Genomic DNA, 24672 nt, shown 5'->3' on the forward strand with positions numbered 1-24672 from the left:
CGTTACTGTACCGGTTCTACCAAGGGAGGCCTTCAAGGCTATGCTAAGTGTTAAGCCAGCGTTTTTCATGAGGAAACCCAAATCAAGAATCATAGTAACTCTAAGAAAAGTTATGCCCCATACCACAGTGCTGGGAGAGAGCACACACCATTCGCTGTCACTCCACACACACAATGATTTGAGACAGTATTTCCTCCACAATTTTTATTTTAAATTACAAAGGATGTTGCATACATTGATGAATTTGTATCTGAATAGAAGTGCTAGGGATCAAGGGTGACAGAGTAAACAAAGTCAATAGTTTAATTGTGCCTCTTTTCGAAGAAAAGAAAAAGAAAAACTGCACAACTATTAACCAACATTAAACATTGCAACTCTTAACAAATCATGCTTTTAACAAGGTAAATTTTTCTCTAACAGAGACAAGACTTTCATTAAGTTTTTCTGAGCTCCAGTTGGAAGTAGATTATAGAGTATCTAGGCAGAACACGATGCCATGTTTTGCTTAAAATGCTTTTTTTTTTTTCCTGTCAATCACCTACATCCCCATGTGCCATCAGCCTTAGAATTCACCAAACCACAAATACTGAACAATGACAAGTTTTACTTCAACAATTCAACAGAAAGATTCAGATAAGAATGTATGAATACCCATTATTGTAAGAAAATGGGTAAAATTAAATACTACTACTAGGCTCTGTTCTTAATCAAAAGAGTTTAATAGGGTGGAGTGTGCCAAATTCAATCCACTTTTCCTTACTGTAGCTAGATAACTCATTCAAGTTCAACATTCAGATACATAACAAATATTCTTTAAAAAAATATTCTGAAAAACAACTCAGAACACTGATGTTATCTAAAATGACTAGAATTTTATTTATGAAAAAAAGTGTGGCTTAAAATAGCTCTCGTTCCACATTTAGCTCCACTACTAATTAGAAAGACAAGGAATGCATAGTCAGTATTTGTTCTTGTGGAAGTTCATGAATGTCTAAGAGGCTGAGGATTGTAATTCAGTGTGCACACGCACCTTCTTATCATGCTAAAAGCATTGAGGGAAAAACATGGCATATTGAGAAATGTAAATTGTATGAAGACAGAGATATTTTTGTACACTGCAAAGAAGTTAGAGCCTAAAAGTGCCATCTGTCATTAATGATATTTAAGAATCCCAATTTGTATTGGGATATATTAAAGAGTGGTGTTTTCTCAACATACTAATGCCCTTAATACAGTTACAAGAAGAATAGTCATTGAAGCAGCAACTGTTTGAAATGTACTTCACACGATCCCTGGGGTAAACATAAACTTCAGCTCTGCGCAAGGCTGTGTCAATAAGCCAAGATGCCAGCCATGTCTAGCAGCACACTTAACTAGGTGATTCCAACTGAAGCCTCCAACTTAAAAATAAAAACATCATCATGATTAGATGCATTATTGAAATTCAGGTCTCAAGGCCAATACAGATCCTAACATTCATGGTACATAATTGGGTTATGCCTCAACAGAATTTCAGGAAGACTAGCAAGCAAGTTTGAGGAACAGAATTGCATTTGCTATTTCTGTTAAAGGCAACTTATATACAACCCTTTGAAATTCTCCTGACAAAGCCTTTTAGAGCTTTAAAAAATAGCTATGTTTAAATGATTTACGTCAAAGAAAAGCACACCCATTCTTTACAGTTTGTGAAGAAGCTGTTTTATTAATGAAGGCAAATACCAGATAAATACTGGGGGGGAGGGATGGGATCTTTTTCAGATAAAATAAAAAATGACACCACTGTATTTCAGAAGCGTCTGGTTGCTTTTAGGTTAGTTAAAAGACCCTTCATCCATTTCAGATGGTTTTTTTGTTTTGTTTTGTTTTGTTTTTAAAACTTTTTCCTAGCCTTCTTTTCTAAGTATGGAAAAAGTCTACTATCTAAAAAGGATTAGGAACTGAACACAGCTGAGCCTGACTCTCACATCAACTTTGCAGCAATGCAACTTCATTAAATCACAATGATTTCAACTGGTATGGTAAAAAAATCCAGCCAGTCCACACCTAAACACAGTTTTAGTAATAAGTCTCTCTCATCCAAGAAAAGAACTCACCAAATATCAGTAAATGTGTTCAATAAACCCTAAAAGAAAGTGTTAGCAAAAAGGGGTTTAGGGCTAAAAACGCCCTTCGTGAGCACCCCCACATTTTGCAAGGCCATTCAAAAACTGTTCTTCCATATAAATAGAAAATGACTGCTATTGAGAGAAACTAAAATAGATCTATCCAAACTCTTCTTTTATAGTTTTGATTCACTTTAGGAAGGGTTAGGTTTGAAGTGTTCAGGGGGAATGAAAAACATTTAGTTCTAGATGTACAAGTAAGGCACAATATAAAGCCACATCATAATCTGTAATGAAGGAAGTAGGAAAGGACAAGAATCATACATGGTACAGTAGAACAAGCAGTCCATCAATTCAAGAAGTGTGGCACCTAGTTCAGACTGACGAGATTTTAACAAGAGCAGTTATAACAGCATGCTTTTAATATGGAAACAAATTCTAGAGAATCCAGTGTATCAGAAAAAGGAAGAGCTTTTGTTTGTATTAAATCAAAAGTATGTAATTGTTTTTGGATATAGGATTAAAAGTGAATATTCACAATGCCTACACTCAAAAACAAACAAAAAGAATCCAGGACTTCATTAAGATCCACATACCATGTATGAACACTGAAAATCTTTAGAAAATGGCCTTCTCTAAAGATCACCCAAAAATGCATGCCACAATTGCCAAAAAACAGAACATGTACATTTGTTGTTTTTTATACCCTTATAAGATTTTTTTTTTTGTGATAAGTATACACTAAATGTATATATTTTAATGACACTAGAGGAAGCAGATTGTTACTGGCATTAAAGTACAACCATTTCTAGACGGTTTAAATGCCACAGAGTCCCCTGGTTAAAATGTAAAGCTGCACAGCTTGCCTATGTCACCTTTATGATAAAGTTAAACCAGCAAAAGGTCTTATCTTTACTCTACATTTTACTGCCAGGTTTTATTTATATCAAGTATCGCTGCAGCATTCTGACCAGCCCAGAGTTAGCAGCAAGTGGCAGGAATCATATAAAACGCTTTTTTTTTTTTTTCCTTTTTAAACAAAGTGCTTTTCTAAGATATACATACATATAAATAGGTACAAAATAAAGTGTCAACATTAAAAAGCTCAACTATTCAAAAGCTTTAACTTAAAATAATACATAGAAAACACTGAAATGCAAAGGTATGGAATTCACTAAAGATTCAAAGTCTACTTTGAAATGCTAGACCAAAATCATATTCTGGTTTTCAGACAAAAATTAAGAGCTATAAAGTTATATTTGCCCAGTATTTCTGAGCAGTAAAAAAGGGATTTTTTAATACCTTGTCAGTTTAATTTGTCATAAAAAGTTTTTACCTGATTGCAAGACTGCTCTCTTAATATTTAGAACTGCTGCCTTGTCTACACAGTTTTGATATAGCATAAAGGACCTCTCTTATCTGAGCAGTGTGTTAACACCATTCATCAGAGAGAAGCAACAGTATTTAAATCTTTGTACAGACATGGCCTTAACTTCACAAGAGACATTCTTTGTTGAGGTTTAATGGGCAGTATGCATCTCTGGAATAACTGTAACATTGGCAATGCTTATAATAAGAATGCATCTGACCCACTGTGTAAAGCAGCAGCCAACTCTCACCTCGCCCTAACAGCGACAACAAAAACACCTGAAACAAAAACACCCAAAGTCCACTCAGTTTGTGCAAATCTTAAGTGGATTTACAAAGTTTTGCCTAATTGCCCTGGGTATTTGTTCAGTCTTGTGAAGGAAAATCTTTCTGTACAGCTCAGTAGTGGTATTTTGGCCTCCTCCCTTTTGAGTTTTCTGAAGTACTTAGATACAAAGTAAGCTGTGTGCATGCTCATAAGTATGTGGCAGGATTGCCACCTTCATCTGCAACTCTTAATGCACTATGACCAATTCAGACTTTTTTTTTTATATAGTAGAAGCTTTGATATAAAAATAACCTACGTATAAACAGAAAGGAATCACAGTACAAACAAACTTAGACAAACTAGAAATGAAGTGGAGAAATTCCCCAAAGGGAGCGGGGAGAAAGCCTTCATGAACTTTTGCATTTTTTTTTCAGCAGCTACATTTGAAAATATTTGGTATTTCTATTTTCAGTAAACAGTGTTTTGTCATCTTTAAATAGGGAGAGAAAGAAGAGGGAGGAAAAGGGGGTCCATGAAACCAGAGAATGATCTTGCCTTGAGATAAAGGACTTTCATCAAGGGCTAAAGCTTTTAATCTGTACGTTAACACTGACTACAAAGCCAACTCTTATTAGCAGAAGAGCAAATAAGAACTGTGTTAATATTCCCCAATCATAGAAACTAATGAATTAACAAGAATAAGTCACGTATAAGTTTGAAGAAGCTAGTTTCGAAATACCTGTACAAAAATATAAAAGTCTATAAATTTTTTTTTTGTTTTGTTTTGTTTGAAGCCTGTGTTGATCCTTGGAAACATCACATGCATAATAATACATAAACTGGAAAAGTGGCAACTAAGGAATTAGGTATTTGTAGCTCTTTTTTCTCTTTACATATATACACATTACAATAAAAATAATTTTATTTTGGTTGTTTGTTGGAAGTATACTACAACAAGCTAAATATTTTTTTTAAATTCTCAAAGTTGAAAACTATTTTACCAATAGCTTACTAAAATCCAAATATATTAAAATCTCCTACAGTAAGTGCAGAGAAAAAAGATTTAAAGACTCCGAGACGGCCACCAAGTTATCTACCATGGAAGCGAACTACAAGAACAGCAAAATAATATTGTTATGTATGAATGCTCCTTCTGTAGATAATTGGACCCAAACAAAAAAATTCACAGTTCAGTAAGATCCCTAACCCTGACCTTTAATTTTTTTTCTTTTTTTTTTTCATTTGTTTTTTTTTTTTTTTTTTTTTTTTTTACATTCAGTACAGTATCATATAAGCTGTGCAAAACTTTACTTAGACTGGCAGTTCGCCATATCAGTTGCATTTGTCTTTGGTACAAAAATAAACAATCGCATTAATGTGCAAGTATTTGTTTTCTTCCGGCCAAAGTACCGAAATTGAGTTTCTAGAGCCATCTTTTATACAATACATAGACTCTGTGGCATATATCTACATTTTCAACATATTCCTATATACATTCAAAAATTTTAAGAGCTGGAACAAATACATTAAAACCTATAATCTCACCATCTGTACAGCTTGTTTTCTCCCCTCAGGGTTTTCTTCATACAAAACTTTACCAGCTTATACTGATAGCTCTCCCCCCAAAATACAAGGCACAAAGAATATACTTTTTTCTCTTGCTTGCACAGACATTTAAATACTATATTAAGCTTAGAAAATTAAAGTCTTATATAGCACACTAGCTCTAAAGCCATGTGTGCTATGTACAAGTTAATGGTTGCAAAGAAACCTTACTGTTTTTTTTAAGAACAAAGAAAACCCAATTATTCCAAAACAAACAAACAAATTTTAAAAAGAACAAAAAAGAACCAAAAAAAACTCCTAAAGTGACAGCTTTACCAAAAAAATGCTTCCTCTTATTTTGCTTGGAGCATAAACCTGCCACAATGTCTGGCATATGCTAAAAATTTTTACTAGCAAAAACATGTTTTTGCTTCTAAAATAAAAGTGATAAATCTGGTCCTAGATAACTTAATTTTAAAAAGAATCCTCGAGTCTGTATTTAATCTTAAAGCAGCTTTAGAACTATCTAGTTTATGCTCCAAAAATGCTATTAAGCATTTTATATCATGCTCTGATTTGTTTACTACATTGTTATTTAAAAACAATGGAACCTAATTGTAAGTGTTTACATAATGCTAAACTGACATGCAGACCAGAATGCAATTTACAATGAAATACTTGACAACACAGGAAGAATCTGACCGATGAGAACAGGTGAAATCATGTCTTAAACTTTTGACATTGGTATTCGTAACCCTACAAGGCCACCCGTTGGGTCTCCTTCTGCAGTCTTCTCTAACACTTGATTCACAAATTCTGATGTTTGTCCAGCTACAGGCAGTCCTAAAAACAGAGGGTAGGAAAACGCACTGTAAGGTTAATATTAATTGCACATATTTGCACGTTCCTGTAAGTAACAAAGGCAAAGAACATTTTGTTTAGTAACCAAGCAAAAGGCTTAGTTACAGCTGTAGTTACGAAATGCTTCTTTCTTTTCTCTATGCCACAAATTGTTTGCAATCTAACAGACTGCAGATGACATATCTCTTCACATACATGCAAATACATTACATTTACTGCTTACCAAGTGTATCTTTAATGAGTACGTTCAATCTCTGTTCCATGTTGACTCCTCTATCATCTTTAGGCACCTGCACTCGATTAACAATTTCTTGTTTAATGGAGTTGATCACAAACAGTAAATTATCTGCAAAGAAAAAAATGGATTAGATTTACACCACATTCCCCCCAGAACAAAAGAGATGCTCATTTGTCCACACACAGTTAACACAAACTTGCCTTAAGAACACAAGAAAAACTAACATGTGAAGAGTTGTATTTACCATATTCTGTGTTGAGACCCCAGAGTTTTACTTTATTGGCTTCATACTGGGCTTTCTTCTTTAGTCTACAAGCCCTATAGTAAGAAGAGTGGAAGAATTAGAACATTTTAACAAATGTTCCGGAATACTAAGAGCATCTGTTTCAGTTAGCCACACCAACTTATCAACCAGTGCTCCCAGAGCTTTGACAAACGAAATCACGTATCGACTCACTCACGTCCACTGAAAGCACACTACTGCCTCTATTTGCTTACATTTCACATTTGCGAGACTGTAACAACCATTTGCATTGCAGCTGAGACAGCTTCCAGTGGAAGTATATCTAGTAGGGACTAGGCAAACTGCATCTCCATAGAGCCAGTTGTCCTGCTTTCCGATTAACAGTTAAAAAAACCCCCATCAACAGGGACTGCCACAGTGAAGCAGGATCTCAAGACAAAAATTAGTCTTGGACAGCTCTAGTAACGCAAATGTACTCATCCAAGTAGTGTGAGCGAGTATTTACCTGGAAGCCAGTTTGTTCTTTTCTTTTCTTGACCTTGGTCTGGCAGTTAAGGGAAGTTCACTGACTGGAGTCAGGTCACTGATCACCTTATTCAGTTTCCTCAGTTCATTACCGATCTGTAGAAGTTTTTTGGGATTGGGAGTCAGATCTTCCACATCAGTCCTCCGTGACTTCTTTGCTGCATATTTTCCTGTTTTGAATATGCAGAAAATTGGGTTGGGAAGTGACACAATATGTACACAAACCTGTGAAAAAACATTCTTAAATATGTATTATTTTTGGTGCAGTTTAAGTTCCTTTGTTTGTCACAAGAGAATGGTCTGGCATCATGTGATTTCTGTGGCCTTTCACAATAGAAAGAGCATTTCCAGACAAACTGCTCTGTACAATTCATATTATATCCAGATCAGATAAGAGCAAATACTGCTGGCTGGGCTAGCAATGTATTAGATGTGATGGACAGTACGCACATAACTGTGCTGAAAAACGTACATCACAAGTTCAAACACAGTCATTTTGCCCCAGCTGTAACTTGCTAACTCATCTGTTCAGCCAGCATATTCTCTTGGGACACTCAAGCTGGTTAAATTCCTAAATAATCTTATTCTGAAAGCTCTGTGTTAAGAAAGATTTGAGAGGCCTGGTACCAGCATGATCTTCATTGATATCAAGCTTAAATAACCCACAAAGTTCAGCTGATCCTTTTTTTGATGTATTTGAAGCTATTTAAGGGCTGCTTTTATGGTGGAAATGCACATTCAAGACAAAATCCTTATTCCTCGACATTTTCTACATGTCTTAAATGTCAATTATTACTGATACTTACATGAAAATGTTAATAAAACTGACAAAACCTGCTCCAGAAATATTGATCAGGGAGATGATAATTTATCTGAGGTGGCAGATGACCTTGGTACATGTGTAATGCAAAAATCCTGCATGTGTAATATTCTGTAGTTTCTGGATGTTAACTAGCATTTGATCCTATAAATCCCTTGCATACACAACTCACTGACTTAAAGGGCATTTGCTCCCACCAGAGCCTAGTAAGACTGAATCCTCAAGTTAATTAATGGATTTACCTATAAGTAAAGTAGAAAAATCTTTATTTAACAGAAGGTAAACTGCAATGTTAAAGATAATTTTCAGTTGTAAGGAAATATTCATGTTACAGCCAGAGAAACTGGTTTAATTTTGTTCCTTCAAAACCACAACCAAATGGAACAGCCTACCAAAGAGGTCCTGTGACAAGAGAACAAACATCATTGCTACATGTGTTTTGATCTCAGTGGTGTTAGTCATGTTTAAAGTACAGCAAGTTAGTAATCAAAAAGTCACGGGAATGAAAGACACAGTTATTGGACCAATCAGTCTAAGTTTCTGAAAGGGTATTTTAAAGAAATAGTTCATTCCCAGAAAAGTAACTGCTTCACTGTGTTGCATTTACACAGGTAGGAGAAACACTTAAGGAAGAGCAGCAAGACACAGTTACACCTTATCACCTGCCTGTCCTTTAGTTCACATCGCAGTTAATGTGAACTTTGCATCGCAGATCACTTGCTGCTTACTTGAACACAAGCAAGACTGATACTGTCCAACAGCTCCAAGGAGCAGGTATCAGTCATGAGCCCTACCCATGCTGTTTACAGCATCACACTGAGAAAATTCTGAGCTCTTGGGGTTTCCACTGAAAGCTATTGGAAGTTACAATTCCCGATTCATCCGCCTTCCTCTGGAAGAAACCACACTGAAAGTTACTACTGTACATTCACTGTGCCCTCCTTGGACACAGCACAGAACTCTGCTAATTAAGCAACAGACTTGCAGTGTTTTAAGGATTTATTTCCATGGCCAAAATGCAGCTCTCTGCCATTTCGCATATGGGAATTCGGCTATTGACAGTGTCAGCATGAAAGCCATTCACTTGTACGAGGACTCTATCCTTACCATGGTGGAGACCATTCTTCTGATACATGTTACTTGGTAACGTATCTCGATTCCACTCGGATGGCCTCAGCATCCTTTCTTGCTGTGACGGTGTTAGCTGCTCGCTGTACTCCCAGAAGTATCTTCGCTTGCCTCTTTTTCGAGAGGATATTGCAGTCATTTCTTTTAAATCCTCCACAGAATCATTTTCATACCCTAAAATAACGCATTGCATTGTTTATATAATGTTTACAAGACTATTTCTAGCCTTTTAACTGCAGGCTGAACGTTCAAGGTAAGCACAAAAAGAGCGACAATGGCTTGTTTCACGTTATCTAATCTACTTGGTTTTCAACCTCGACAACTACTGGGCATTTGCTTTAAATCCAAGGACAGACACTGAGCTAGTAATGGTGCTGAATAGAGACAAATTATTTATGCATTGAAAGCTCCTTTTGGTTCTTTGACCCCTTAAGCTCTATCACTCTTCTCCCCCACGATCTCACTACTGTAGAGTATGGACAACAGCTGTTGGAGAGCGTCCCTCCACTTTTACAGCGTCCTCCAGTAGTTTGCATGAACATAATCCTAACTCTCCTCCACATTTTAATTAGTCTTCAATCAAAAAACATAGAGAAGTAGATGATAAAAATAAAGATGGATTAGCAAAAGCCTAATAAATAAAGCAAAATCATTGCTCTACCTTGAGTTTAAGTACCCTTGGGAAATAAATCAAACCATCCATCTCTATTAGACTGCAGGAATGGGGATCTGTTACTAGGACAATGACCCAAAGTCCGTACAAAAAAAACATCTAAATTGAAAGGGTTTGGACACAAGCTGTTCAATCTCTTCTCCACCTCTTCAGTAAGATGAAGAGAAATTATCCACAGTAAAGCTACAGAATATTTTAGAGGTGTATTACAATGCATTTGATATGGCAAACTGTTCTTCAAGTACATGGCAACTATAATGACACTACCCACATTGCATAAATGTTTAGACTGTAACTATGTAAACACAAAATACAATTTTTAAAAGTCTACTAATGCTTTAGGAAATAAATGCAACTTGTACTAAGGTTAAAAAAAATGCTGCATCACCTTTTGTACTAAAGTGCTGTATCATGCTTCATATTTAATTAAAAAAGAGTAGATTTCAAAACACCTTATACACCAACAAAGCTTAAAAAAAAAACAACCACTGCCTGGACTGTAAGCTCAATGGGCCCATGTGCTTGAGTTCTGCATCATCTGGTAATGACAGCACAAAGAACGCCTTCTTTATTTTAAAACAGTCCGTTCAATTATCTGTTTTCACTTGAAAAAGCATTTGAAAGACAAAAAACAAACTTTCTTGCTTTGTCTGACTCACCTCATAACCCAACATACGAATAAAAGTTAGCTACATGGAAGGATGATACCAGCTCTAAAGTTCTGTTTCTAATCATGCCATCAACTCGTTTACTTTGATTCTCTGGTTTATTAAAAGGACAGTATTTTAAAAGGAAAAATCAAATGAAGCATGCTTTGAAGAACATGTTTTTTCTTATATAGACAAAGTGATTATGGCAAATTACATTAAATATAGTTTCAAATACCATAGATATTTTGAATTATACTTCCCTTTGACCCAAATGCTGTTTGACATAAGTATCAAAATACTCTTTTAAGAAAATGCACCTTACTTTCCACTTTAACATCACATAAGCTACATAACTCATTATACAGCTAGGTATAAATTCAGCCTATCTTCATGATAACACAGAATTAAGCCAACCAATGAAAACAAATCTCTTCAATAGCTGATGTGTACAAATGTAAAACAAGGTTAAAAACAAGACTTCCTGTTTGCTTATTTAAACCATAATTAAGTTGGCAATTTAAATTATGTTGACTTAATGCATCCTGCCTTGCAAGTCTAACATTGGCCTGCCATCATTTTAGAGCTACATAGAATAGTCTAGTGCACAATGTCCTAACGTAGTCTGCAACATACAGCAGTGCAAAAGATGTATGTAGCTTTCCTGCATTGTATCAAACTTCACTGAATTCTCCTCCTAGCAAGCAACATACAGCAATCTCACTTTCTTCATCGAGCTTCTAAAAAATCTGTGTAAAAGTTCTTGCATTTACTTTTCAAGTCCCTAGCAAGTCACTCCTAACAATCTTTGCTCACATCCCTTACTAATTTAGGGTTACAAGAGTTAGACTAAGAAAGATAGAGAACAGCACAGACATGACTTCTGCATTTTACCACATTAAAAGCAAAAATAACCCAACCAAAACAAAACCAAAAACACCCTTCTCTGAAACCATTTAATCATAATGATTTCTGTAAAACCACTTATGGAGCCCTTTTCCTCCAGCTGACAGTACAGGTGCTCAAACAGGCAGTGCAACTTTAAACAACCTCTGTTGCTACATGCACTTTTTCCTTTAGTTCTCTCTTCTCCGGTACTACTGAAAACTGAATCAATTTTTGCATCTTTCCTTTCTCGAACATCTTCACTACTTGATAGCAAAGCAGTCATTCATAAATATTTCTAGTAAATGGGATAGATAAAATACACTAGAAATGGCAAAAAAATAATATATATTAAGTGCTAGAACAGATCTGGGCTCCTAATTCCCCCAATAGTTAAGCTTTATAGGGGACCAAAAATGCTAAATCTGTATTCTGATTACAATAAAAGCGTTGGTGAAAGCCAGTCACATTTTCAATTATGTTCCCAAGTCCCTGAAGAACACTATAACTAAGTACTTCCTCAGAGAACACTGACTCCAATGCTCTAAGAAAGCATATCACACATTCCCAAAACACATGCGAAGAAGAATAAACAAAGGCAAACTGTATGTAAAGTACACACATCAGAGGGTCAGCAAATACAAAGTTTTTGTCCTATCTTCACTTCTTTATGAAGAGATTTTGGTTTCATGGAAACTCTGGAAGGTTAAGTCTTCCAGAGCTATGCTCATTTAGACGCCTTTTCCATAGAATTTGCCTTTACTGTAAAGTTTTTTTTGGAGGAAAAAAAAAGGCAAAACAAAGTATGAGTGACAGAACTCAAATACCTGGAAACAATATCTCTTTATATACTAAAAAATATGTGCTGATACTATTTTTTAATATCACTGTACTGGAGGTTGAATGTCTTCATTGACTTGTAGCAGGCTTGTAGAAGCCAATTTCCTCAGTTCCTACACTGCACCATACAGTTACATTTAGAAGGTGAGAGTTTGTCAGCAAAATCTGAACGAACAACCAGCAGCTAATGTAATTCCACCAACTGAAATCCCAGCATTTTAATACAACATCTCTTTTTCAAGATTACCAGGCTTTCTGTGCAACATGCCTCTGTGGGCTGCAAAGCACTGTGTAGTACAGCAGTCATTACAGAGCTGTAATAGCTACTGAAAGCCTCGGCAAGTAAAGGGAGTTCAATTCAGAAGAAGGGAGGAAGTGATTTTAAAATGCTAATACGAATGTGTTATGTACCTGAAAAAGTAACATAAAGGGCACAGTGCTTAACAAGTTTAATTCTAGCTCAGGAAATCTACTTAGAAAATAATTTAATCTCAGAGCGCAGTATGACAAACAACAGCAGGTTTCAGAGAAGCTGCTGTTTTTAAAAGGGAAGAATTTCAGCTGGTTTTCTTCTCCCCCAAAGTTACATACTGCCAAATGTCTGAACACCTTAATTCTTATACTCTACTACAAAGCATTCATAAACCGGGAATACTATATATAATACTTTCTACAATTAACTTAATACTTGGTTACAGTCCTGTCCCTGTGGATTTTCTTTTGACAGAATCTTACCACTCTGTTACCTTCTGGATGAAGGTTGGTTCTTATTTTTGTTGTTAACGCTCCGTTTGTACTTGCAGACCCACTAAGCGTTACTGTTGAAAGCCACCAAGAAATAGTTCTATTAGTTTCAGTGGTAGGTATTATGTGGATTCTGTGGAAAAATATACCTACAGTAGCACTTAAGTAATTATGAAACGCATTCGCTTGGGCTACAATTTCATACCAGCTACCAAGAGGTACAACTCTGGATAAATTCACAGCACAGCCTACTGAAGCCCTAGAAAGCTCTGCACATCCTATCATTCATTAATCCACAAAATGGGAGATACCAATTGCATCTAGTTGCTCTATGACCTTAGGCTACAAACTTGTTTTCTTCTATTGTCCATTACCACTTTTGAAGTATGACCACCATTTATCCCTTTTTTATCCCCCAAAAACAGGGAAAACACAGTCCTTGTACAGTTTTCATTAATTACATTTTGAATAGTGCTTAAAAAATCTGGGATGAATGCTCAGAATTTAAGACCAGTGTTGTTCACCTGTAATTAGAAAGCATTCAAAAGCATTCTTTCTCTCCTGGCAGACAAATCCATTAACCGTAACGTTAATAAGCCCCAACATTGCTGGTACCTGGTTCTGAGAAAGTATCGCTGATGTCATCGTCTTTATCATCCTCATAATCTTCTTCCTCATCATCATTTTCAGAGAGCTCATGCTCACTGCCGAATCCTTCATCGTGGTCCTCATCTTCAATATCTTCCTCATCCTCCTCATCTTCATCAGGGTCTCCTTTGGCTGACTGCTCACCCAGACTGTCCGTTACAAAAAGAGAATAGTTGTGCTCTTCTTTCTTCTGTGAAGAATCCGACACTGATGTGCTGGCAGAAAGACTGCTCTCCCCCACAATAAGTCCTGCGGTTTCCTGGGGTGGACTGAGGAGCAGTTCTTGAGTCTCTTTAAAAGGCAAAACAGGAGGTGTACTGTGACTGTGTGGGGACTCTTTCCTTTCTTGTCGCTTTGCTACGGCACCACAATAACAGGTGTTTTCCTTTGCTGCATCTGCATGTGTTTGGCTCACCACTGGTCTGCTCTGCGGTAAAGGATTGATCTTTACTTTTGCCTTTTTAACATAGTCTTTACATTCAACATGAATGTTCACCTTTTCATTGCTGTACACGTTGGTCTTCACCATGATTTGTGTACTGGAAGCAGGCTGAGTTGCAGGTTTGCTTGCCTTCTGAACATAGTCCGATAGAGGTGCCTCAGCCTGAACGTTCTTGGAGGAACAGACCGGGGCCGCTGCTCTACTTGCAATTTTTTTGCCAGGTAACAGAGGGTTTAAAGGGTTTTGTTTTACACTAAAGAGTGAATCGGGGTAATAGAGCGAATCTGAAACAGGTTGGGAGTCCTCACTGTTAAGCTGAGCCAGAGTCGGTGTTTTACTTATCACCTCTTCATCTTGGTATGGGCTTGAAAAGTCATCAAGGCCCAGATAATCCACCTCTTTTGTTCCCCAGATGTCACAGCTGGTTAGTTTAGTGTACTTAGTTAAGTCTTCACAGTACGTGTCCCACTGCTCCCACTTGGAGGTGAGAGCAACTTCTTTGTCCAGGATGTCCGTAAAAGACTCGAAGTTCTCAAGGTCTTTGCAGTCCTCCATTGAAAGCAGGTTGTCTCTGGAGCTTTGATGGTAGTCCATTTCTCTGTCCTGTAAATTGTAAGACAAGTTAAAATGGAGTTTAAAAAAAAAAAAAAAAGGTATCAAATCATATCTGTCATCTACTTAAATACATACGGTGAACCACAGGCAATGTGTTCTAGTTTCCATTAACGTAGGACAAACCTTAATTAACAGAATGCGCTGAAGTTTACCAGTCCCTGGAAAACTTCCTTCTAAGCCGAGCAGTTAACAGTGAGCTACCTTTCTCCTTTGATGCAGGAAAAAATCATGAATGCTACTGTAAACAGCTCATGAGTCAACTTGTATTTTGCTTCCCTTGCATTCACAGCCTGGGTGAAGTAGCACAGAGCTGCTCTTGCAGAAAATATGGTTTTTAAGGAAGCATCTCAAGCACAAAGACGTAAACACCAACGCAGCTCCATTTGAGACGTGTGTATCAAGCCTCTCCTGATGACCAGCTGTAACGAGCGTCTACGGAAGAAGCATTACATTTGCTGGCCAAGCAGTTAGGCCCTTCCCTAGGCAGTGGCAAGCGGTAACGAATAATTCTACAGCGTTCTTGAACAAATACACCTTTATTACTACGTGAACTCAGGGTGTTAGTCAAGGAGCAGGACGCATGCACACACACAGAAAGATGACCTACCAGTTCATACATGAAGTCTGGATCTGAACTGCTTGCCAAGAGATCTGTGCTCATCAGAGTCTGCTCTGAAAACACATGGCTCCGAAAGGCGTCCCCAAAAGGAGGGTCCATTCCACTCACACTGGGCTACAACAAAATTGATACTGAATATTGAAGCATGCTATAAAAAAGCAGATTCTTTACTTCAATAAAACGTAAAGGGTGTTGTCGTTTCATCCAAGTCTCTGAACTTGTTATACTTGCATCTGGAAGGTTTTTACCTACACGGATAAGTACGTCACTGCTCAGAGTGAGAGAATGCTTTCAGAGCAGCTAACAACATGCAGCTCTTAATCAAAGGACACATTTGTATTCACTATATGGCCGCAAGAGCATTGCTCATTCATTCTATTTGGTTGGTTTGAAATTCTCACGTGTTTGCCAAGTTTAGGGATACATTAGGCATTTGTAGAAGAGGAGAGTGAGTTGCTGGCAAGATCTGGGAATATCAACAGGACTATATGCCTGCAGGGCCTTCACCCTAATACACACCATTTTGGACCAAAGCAGCGTTGGCTGTTTTTAGAACCATTGGAACTTGTTAAACTTCTACCAGAGATTGTAACAACAGCAAAAAATATTATAACGAAATCAAGAGCGTTATCTCTCAAGAATAAAGCAGAACGCTGGAAAAAAGAAAAAAAAAACAAACAACACCATTATGCAGGATGACTAGGCATGCAGGCAAAAGGCAGCACAGCCTTCTGCAACATTTAATGCCAGACCTCTATTTCTCAACTAGACAAACTCGCCTTGAGGGTTGGGAAGAGAGAAACAGTACACTGCTGAAAGTCACTCAGTGTGCTGATGTGTGAATCACTGCAGTAATAAAAGGCTGCTCTCCAGGCATTCACCCTCATCAAGCAGACTGCTGATTCTTGCCGTGTGAACAAATACAGCACCAAGAGCAGAAACACAGCTCCCACCATAGATACCACCAGGACCCTAAAAACAAACTCTTCTGAATTCTTTCCGCTGATTCAAGTCTGCCAGGACCCTGAAAATATATCCCATTTAGTCTCTTCTACGTTCCTCCTACTGATGCCAGACAAATTTGTTCTTACATTTTTCTATTCTTTAAACAAGGAAGCAAAATTATTTGCAGAAGCAAATACAATCGTAACATTTCAGACTTACCTGAGGCATTTCCAAGCCCAGATTACCCAAATCCAATTCCAAACTTCTTGTTTTATTCACTTTTAGGTTCCTTTCCAGCTTTACTTCAGTCTCAGTGAGTTTACACAATCCATGCAATTAATTTTTTCCTTAGGATAACTTCAATTCACCCTTATGGAGCTCTTCTGTTTGTAGATCTCTGTGTAGAATAAACACCAAGGAGGTAAGTATTCTGTCACCAAAACCAACAGTGCTTAAAAAACAGCCAAAGTGAACTAAAACGAAAATTTCTCCCTGAAAAGTGATTATTGCTCATGCTAGAATGTGCAGCAATTTTCTTCCCCTGCCATTTTTCACCAGATGAAAAGCCGTTGATGCTACAGAACAGAGCTCCTGTGAAAACCTTTTTGGCTGAGTTACATTTTGTTGCCTTTTTTCCTCACTACCTAAACTGTGCGCTCTACAGCCATGTGAAAAGAAAAGCCTGCCTAATTGGAAAAATAACTAGCATACCGCTGGGCACACGAAAAGAAAAAACCTTTATGACTAATATAACAGAGCCAATGAATTCTAAAAATGTTTCAGACAAACGTCTCAAAATACTAGTTTTGGAATAGACAGTAACACTGCTTTAGGAATATCTCCTCCTTTTCTTAGGAGTTCAATCCATGCAGCTTCAGATAAGATTACATCAATCACTCATATAGCAACATCTAGTGGTAGAGGGATTGCAGCAGGTACGCTCACTGTCCGGAAAGTATAGGAAGGGAAGGCACAGACTTGCCCAACAGAATTCCTAAGTAACAGGAATTTTAGAAAAAAAAAAAAAAAAAAAAAGTAAAAAAAAAATAATATATATATATAAATATATAAAATAAGATTTAAAAAAATCCGTGCTATCAGATGTTAGTATCTAATGTGACTGCCTTCGCGGAGGCTGCTTTCTTATTGTCTAGCTTTCCCAGGACATCCCTACCCATATACAAAATGCTTCTTTTAGAAGAAAATGCTGTTAGAGAGGCACAGTCCAAAAAACCCGAACCATCACACCGTTTTTCAGCATTATCAGTGAAAACACAGTTGTTTTTCTGACCAGAATTCTTCACTCGGCATTGCTCTAAGTCAGTTTGGTGCAATCTGCTCCAAGTGTTTATTCTCTTGCTTTGAAAAGCACCCAGCAAAGTAAAAGTGTTCTCCTACACTCAGGAACCTCCTCCCACCAGCACATGACAGCAGATTATTCCTGCTTCCAGATACTACCTCAGCTGTTCTGTTAAGTTTCGCATATATATCATCAAACTGAGGTAAAAACAGACATTGTTCAAAAAATTCTTCAGTCATCAAAACATGCTGCTTTTCAAACCTCAGCTGGAGTATAAAGAGGAAAACAAAAGCTGCAAGTCCAGTCCTGCACAAATCACAGTTCCCAATAAAACCACGCTACCGCTGCCAAGCCCAGCCGTTCCCTTCTAGGGTCCTGCGGCAAGTAAGAGCCAGCGCCTTCTGAGAAAGCTTTCCTTCCGCTCTAAAACTTCCAGGGAACTCCTTTTACTTATCTGAAAGTGACATTTAAAGGCTAAGTTTGTGTCCCAGGGCAACGTGCTAAACAACCCGTCTTCCTTCACACAGGGAAGGCGACACAGCAACAGAGCTGGTCCTTCCTACGCTGATAACTTTGGCATGGATGACAAATTCACTTTTTGGCCTTGCCTAATGCTTTAGAAAGGGCCTATTTAAAACAAAAAACAAAACAGAACAAATAAACGGTGTTCACATGCAATGGAAGAGGTGAGAAAGATACCGTCTTTAATATCAGTCTACACATTAGTGCTGTCTTTCTTTCTTTCTCGATAGTTGCAGAAATAATGCCTTTTTCTCTGGAATATCACATTAATACTTTCTGGTGTCGGCAGCAGGACGCCACCCACAACAGCTGCGTTCACATGGAAGTTCTGCCACTGCGTGATATAAAGGGGAACGGAAGGAGAAGCTTGCTTCTTCTCTACCAGGGAATCTTTATGTTTCTGTCAGAACACACAGAATCGTAGAATGTCCTGAGTCGGAAGCGGAGCACAAGGATCACCGAGTCCAACTCCTGGCTGTGCACAGGACCACTCTAAAATCAGACCCCAGTCAAACGCTTATACCGAAACTTAGATGTAAACCCTGAACTGCCTGCAAAGGAAACTTTGTAGACTTCAGCTTCAGCTGAAGCCCAGTTTTTACAAAATGTATCATCGTGGACAGCCTCAGCTCAAGGCTGAGTTCGAACAGACCAGCACAGCCCTGGCACTACCTGCAAGGAATACAGACTGCAGTGAAGCGAGAGATCCAGGGCAGAGCTCAAGAACAGCAATATAAGAATTACCGAAAATAGACACAGCAGGAATTTCTACTTTAGGACAACTTCCATTAATGCCTCACATTAACCTCTCCCACACGCAGGGATCCACAGGTGAAATCCCACGGCTGCCTCACAGCGGCTTCACCGCAGGTGGAATACGGCGCCCGGGGCGCTGGGCAGGGTGCCGCCGCTCCTCCTGGCAGCGGCCTGCAGTGAAATCAGATCACGGTGATTAAGGAACCAGCCCCTGAGCTGGGTCCGTGGCTGCGGACTGAGTCACATCGGCATGGAGCTGCAGCCCTGCTCCTGAGAAAGGTTCGCTCACCAACTTGGGCGAGACATCTGAGAGCAGCTACGTTCACTGAACGCTGAAGAATTTGGGGTACGTATATACACCTACAGCATACACACACCCACTGCTCATGTTTGAATGAAAGTAACCAAAAACTGTGTTACAGAGTTAACAATTCCTTAATCTAAAGCCAAATCCTAACAAAAACCCTCTGCATGTTTACTCACTTACTGAAAACGCGCATCAATAATAGTTTAATAGCAGTCCCAAGGCACCCGGGAAGCCTGAACTTCAAACACCCTAATGGCAGGCTCGTTACAGGACATTACTGATGGAGCAGGGCATCTGAACTGGCAGATAGCAGGACCTGAACTCAAAACACGCGGCATTAAGGAGACAGATGGCAATTCCCATGCGTGTGCCATTTGCCAGACGAGTAAAAACCCTTCTGCAACAATACCTCACCTCCAAAGAAGCCCCTATGAGAGAAAAACCTCCTCTGCCAGCTTACAGCCTGACAAGTCTGAAAGTCTTCCCCAGCCACCTGTACGAATCATTTGCGCTGCAGCTCTAACTAAAGTCGCTATTTCTGTCTGAATTCAGATGTATTTTGTACAACTCGAAAAGCACGCGGAGCACAGCTGTAGCACTTCATGGACTGCACAGTGCCCATTATCACAGCAGCCAAACACTCCCGCAGGCACATCAGGTGCACAATTACACTTCCCATGGCAGTGACTGCGTTGTACAGCACGGCTTGTCAAAGTCACAGTTCTTGATGCAAACAGTAATAATGAAAGCATGTCAGGAGAGCCTGTCAATACCGAGCCTCCAAAGCCAGGGTAAAACATTCAAAAAGCCACACTTGTTTCCAGAGAAGGCACAAGAGCGATGCCACATGCTTTAAAAGAACCTTTCTGTGCTGCGCGCTGGTTGCTGTATCCGAGTGTTTTATAAAGCAGTACAGTTAGAGGTGCAATAAGTACTCCTACGCTTCTCTTAATTTTTTTTCCTTCCAGGGTTTGTGCCAATTTGTTTCCTATTACAGAACATACTCTGTTCAGTGCAGTCTTCAGGCACAGAACATATTTTTCTTAGTTTTGTTTCTCAGTGTAACATTCTCGGTTTTTTTTCTTCCTTCTACATCAATCTTCAATTGTTAACCAGACTTAAAAACAAAACAAAAAAAACAACCTTTTACTTTTCTCCCCCAACATGAAGTCACTCAAGTTTTCTTTTCTTGCTTTTGTCTATTTATTTATTTAGTAGCGGGTGAGCAGAGACAGTCCTGTAAAAGGTCTTCCTCTGCTTCCACCCACTGTAGCATCGTTCCCCTGCTCACCCAGCGAAGTTCCTCTACCTTCTCAGTGAGGTTTTTGCATCAAGACGTCAGCAGAAGCATCTCAGACATTATACGTTTTGCCTTCTCTGTCCTGGAGAACAAACATCAGCTGCCTACGACATCCAGATCCTAGGTCTGACGGAGTGCTGCCATTTAAAAGTACTGAAGGCACAAAGATTGTTTCACTTCTTTTAAGCCTCTTCCCTTCAGGAGACAGAAACTGCTACTTCGCTGTCGTCGTTCCCTTTCCTCTACTGACCTTCCCTATAATTTTATTCTTCAATCCCACTTGCTCAGAGCAGACGTCAAGATCTGGAAGCGATACAGCAAAGACAACCTCTGGGCTCCAATCACGCATGCAGCACCCCAGGCAAAAGAGCGGGTAAAACTCCAAAAAGAACCCAGTGGCATATTTCCCTCTGAACTGCTATTCCCTTTTATATCAGCTCCCAGTAGCTAACTTCAGAGGGGTATTCCACAACAGCAGGGCTGCAGAAGCAAATAAGCAGATGCAAATAACTGATCACTATACAAAAAGCAGAAAAGTGATTTAAAAACCAAAACCAACTGCACAGCATCTGCATGTTTTACAACAACTGCGTCCAGAATACTATTTTCCTGTTAGAACCGTTAGCTTTTCTGTACATTCTGAGACTTTATTATTAGGTAAGGACTGAGACTTTATTATTATTTCACTGCCAAGAGCAGGAAATGCAGCATGTTAAACTTATTAGAACTATGCTAACATACTTCAATCCATTAAAAAAAAAAAAACAACTTTTAACGGTTAAAATATTAATTGCATTAAATTACCACTGTAGAGTTAGGAGAGTTAGAAGACTAATATTCAACTTTTTATTATTTTTTTTAGTTTTTATTGCTAGAAATCTCCCCTGAAACAGCGTGCCATCAAAGCCGTGACAGAAAACAAAAGCAATGCTAGACAACAGTTTAAATTACAATCTCCAGAAACATTTTACATCCCTACACCATGGCTGTTTCTATGTATTTTTTTCTGACAGTGCAAAGTCTGAAGAAAAAAAAATATATTTCTCCAGTGCCCAGAAAAAAATATCTTAGGATGAAGTGAATGGTACAACCTAGTCTACTTCTACTTCATACTGTAAAATTATGTTTTGTTAGAAAGAGGTTATCAGCACAGCACACTCCAAAACCAGCCAAGAAGAGGAGCCTACTGTCCCTCGACTGCTGAACTCGTAAGTGAAGGTAAGTCAGAAAAAAGTCAGAAACACCACCAGTCCAAACAGTCAAAAACCAGCGGAAGAGTTCAAAAGCAGCATGGGGATATTTTTTCTTATAATAATAAAAAAGTGAAAGTATTATAGTAGGGTATAAATCTAAACGTCAGTTCTCCAGAAATTTTCCGGCTTCATTTTCAAGGCAATACCAACTTCCAAGTGCTTCTTAAGAAGTGCCAAATATCCTTATTAAACTTGTATTTCAAAACATGATTTAGTTAGATTTCACAAGCCACGTACCACAGACGTGCAAGTCGCCTGAATCTAAATCTGCATTCATTTCTTTAGACCATCCCGTATCAGGCTATTAGTCAGGCAGAAACTTTTTCTTATTCCCCATTAATTCCTATTAATTGTGAAGGGACTTCAAAGCAGTCGTGCACTGAAAGTTTGGGTATTTTTTCTTGGAACCTTCATTACTTAGAAAAATACAGCAAAGATGCTCAGTGGCCTGATGGCTCTGCTGCAGGTTTCTCTCCACAAACACACAATTATTTTTTTGCTCAGGTCAACACACGGCCACAAAGCTGGTGGCTGTGAGCTGTCCGTGTTATTTATGCCCGTCAGAAGTCCCACCGCTGAGCACTGACAGCTCTGTAAGAAACCTTTCCTGCTCCAAGTACCCCCGAGCTCTTTTCCCCGCAGCAGCCCGGCTCCTCGCCGAACCTGCCGCCACCGAACCTGCCTCAGCTTCTGAGCACCTGCCCCTCTGCAACCCTGTACGTAAACACACGCGATTATAATTAACTTTCCCCACAAGGATGCGAAGAAGCCACTTGGCTGGGCGACTTCAGGCCAAAAGCTAACAGCCTGATGTTAAAAAACACTGAAAATACATTAAAAACTCCGTCAGACCGGGTGTGTTTGGCGGGCGCAGCCCCGTCCCCGCCGCCCCCACCACACCTCCCCGCCAACATGGCCGCCCCGCCGGGCAGCTCGGAGCGCAGCCTAGCCCTGCCGCCACCGCCCCGCCCCGCCCCCCGCGCCCCCTCATTGGTTCACGTCTCCTCGCCGCGCGCTCCCATTGGCCGCCTCGCACGTCGCTCAGCCGCCCAGCGGCTCTTTCAAGCTTGGCTGAGGCGACATGTAAACAAACCCCCTTCCGCCGCGCCGCGGGGCAGCGCCCCCGGCCCGCACCGGGCCCCGCGCCCCGGCCCCCCCCGGGCCCGGCGTGCAGCGAGCTGGGGGCTCCCCCTGCCCTGTGGGGGCCGCCCCCCGCCCTGCGGCCCTCCCGGCGGCTGGGGACGGCCGGCACCCACCCACCCACCGCTCCCCCCGGCGATGCTCCGTCCCCGCGGGCTGCCACCGACCGCCGGTGCAGCCCCGCGGCCCGCCCGGGCGGCTCCGCGCAGCCCCGGGGGCGAGCAGAGGGGGCCCGGCCCCCGCTGTGGGTTAGAGCCGGAGCCTCCCGGCTTGCAACAGGTGGGAAGCGGGGAGCTGGAGAGGAGGCAGCGCGGCGGGGCGGCGGCGTCCCGGAGCACGAGTGCGGCCGGCGGCACCCCGGGGAGGGGCCCCCTCACAAGGAGCCCGGAGCCGTCCCGCGGCTCCCTCAGCCCGCACGGCCCCGGGCTGCTCCTGCCAGCCTGCAGGGGCTCCCCGCCAGCTCGCAGCCCGATCCCGGCCCGTTGGGACGCGGGCAGCCCCCCGCAGCCCCGAGCAGCGGCACAGCCACACCCCCCCGGCTGTGCAGCCAGGGGGCGGCGGGGCTGCTGCGGCTCCGCTCCCAGCCGCTTGGCGAGCCCCAGCCCGCGCTGCCCGCACCCCCCTCACGGCCTCCTCCTCCTCCTCCTCCTCACCCTTCCCACAGGGGTCTCCCCCCCCCACCTCCCCAGGGCTCAGCCAAGCAACCGGGGCCGCCCCCCCCGGGGCTGGGTGAGGCCGAGTCCCGGCGCCTCCGTTCCCTCCCCGCGGCCCAGCACTCACCGGGCGGCCGGGGCTCAGCAGGGGGCGCCGCCCCGCGGGCTGCGGGCCGGACCCTCCATGCGGCTGCGGGTTTGTTTTGTTTATGTCCCTTCCTGACGGGTTCCCGGAAATCGCGTGACTCGCCCCCCTCACGTGAGGAGGGCGGGAAGGAGAGGGAGGGGGGGAGGAGCCGCCCGCCCGCCCCTCGGCCAATAGGGTGCCGCCCCTCCGGGCACGTGATAGGGGAGAGGCGCGCGGGGGGGTATTTAAGGGAGGGTGGCGGGCTGGCAGCGGGCAGAGGGAGGTGGGAGGGCCGTGGGCGTGGGATGTGCTCTGCTCGTCCTCCTGTCAGTTTTGGGAAATGTTCCCCGGGAGGGGTTTCGTGTCAGAGGGGACGATGCAAGAGCCCCGCTCGGCTGTGGGTGCAGTTTCACACTTAGAGCATTCGTCCGTGCCTCTCCTCGATGCTGCCTTGAGTTTGTGCTACTGCTACAGCTTACAGGTGGACAGCCTCAGTTACTCACAAAACATGAAATTACTAAATAAAAGAGGCCCAGCCATTCTTATCCCTTCCTATCATGCCACGTGTGAAGAACTTTCAATTGTTTTCTTCACTTTTTGCAACTCACTCATCCATGTTAATACCACTGCTCCCCACTATACCCCACAGCACCTATAGCTGGAAACACAAATAATGCCTTTTTTTTTTTTCCCCCCACACATGTTGATAACACAGCTCTGGAAACAAGGGGCCAACCACCCACCCTGACAACTCGTCATTCTCAGCACAGGAAACCCAACCTCCATGAAGAGCAGCTCCCTGTGCAGATACTTGCATTTCCCAAACAATACTGACAAAACCAGTTAAAAGCACGCAAAATGACACTAACGCTTTCTCAACAGGCTGTCAGCTTATGACTCGAAGTCTTCAAGACTTCACTTTCTTTAACACTCTTTTTTCTTCTTAAACTTCTGAAAATTATCAAAATCCCTCAGGAGATCAGAGCGTTTCGCTGCAGATCCAGGCTACCTATTTCAAGCACTAACAAGCTTCTCTCATACATATTTTAACTTTCTGCATCCTCTCCTGTTGTCACAAACCAAGAAACTGTCACAGGCTTTGATACCTGAGTTGTTTGTTAAACACAGTGACTGGATCTCTCTTCTAATTTCCTGCA

At 41.0% G+C, this 24672-nt stretch overlaps 1 protein-coding gene across 3 annotated transcripts; it reads right to left on the bottom strand.

The window, feature by feature from the left end:
• Positions 1-189: 189 nt before the first annotated feature.
• Positions 190-23655, bottom strand: CREBRF (CREB3 regulatory factor). Of its 3 annotated transcripts, none has more exons than XR_014698049.1 (9): positions 23516-23655; positions 16377-16554; positions 15201-15326; positions 13504-14581; positions 9079-9273; positions 7132-7321; positions 6583-6700; positions 6368-6490; positions 190-6126 (listed from the first exon to the last, which is right to left on the bottom strand). XR_014698049.1 is itself a non-coding variant. In XM_084536130.1 (9 exons), exons 2-9 carry the CDS (start codon positions 16383-16385, stop codon positions 6011-6013), a joined length of 1911 nt encoding a protein of 636 aa, XP_084392256.1. In that variant the 5' UTR covers positions 16386-16554; positions 23516-23655; the 3' UTR covers positions 190-6010. The 3 variants fall into 3 exon arrangements, 1 of the variants encoding a protein (XP_084392256.1); XM_084536130.1 differs by having other exon boundaries at positions 6627-6700; XR_014698048.1 differs by lacking the exon at positions 6583-6700.
• Between the last annotated feature and the right edge of the window lie 1017 nt (positions 23656-24672).

The sequence above is a fragment of the Aythya ferina genome, assembly GCF_964211825.1.
Source record: "Aythya ferina genome assembly, chromosome: 14".
Taxonomy (NCBI): domain Eukaryota; kingdom Metazoa; phylum Chordata; class Aves; order Anseriformes; family Anatidae; genus Aythya; species Aythya ferina.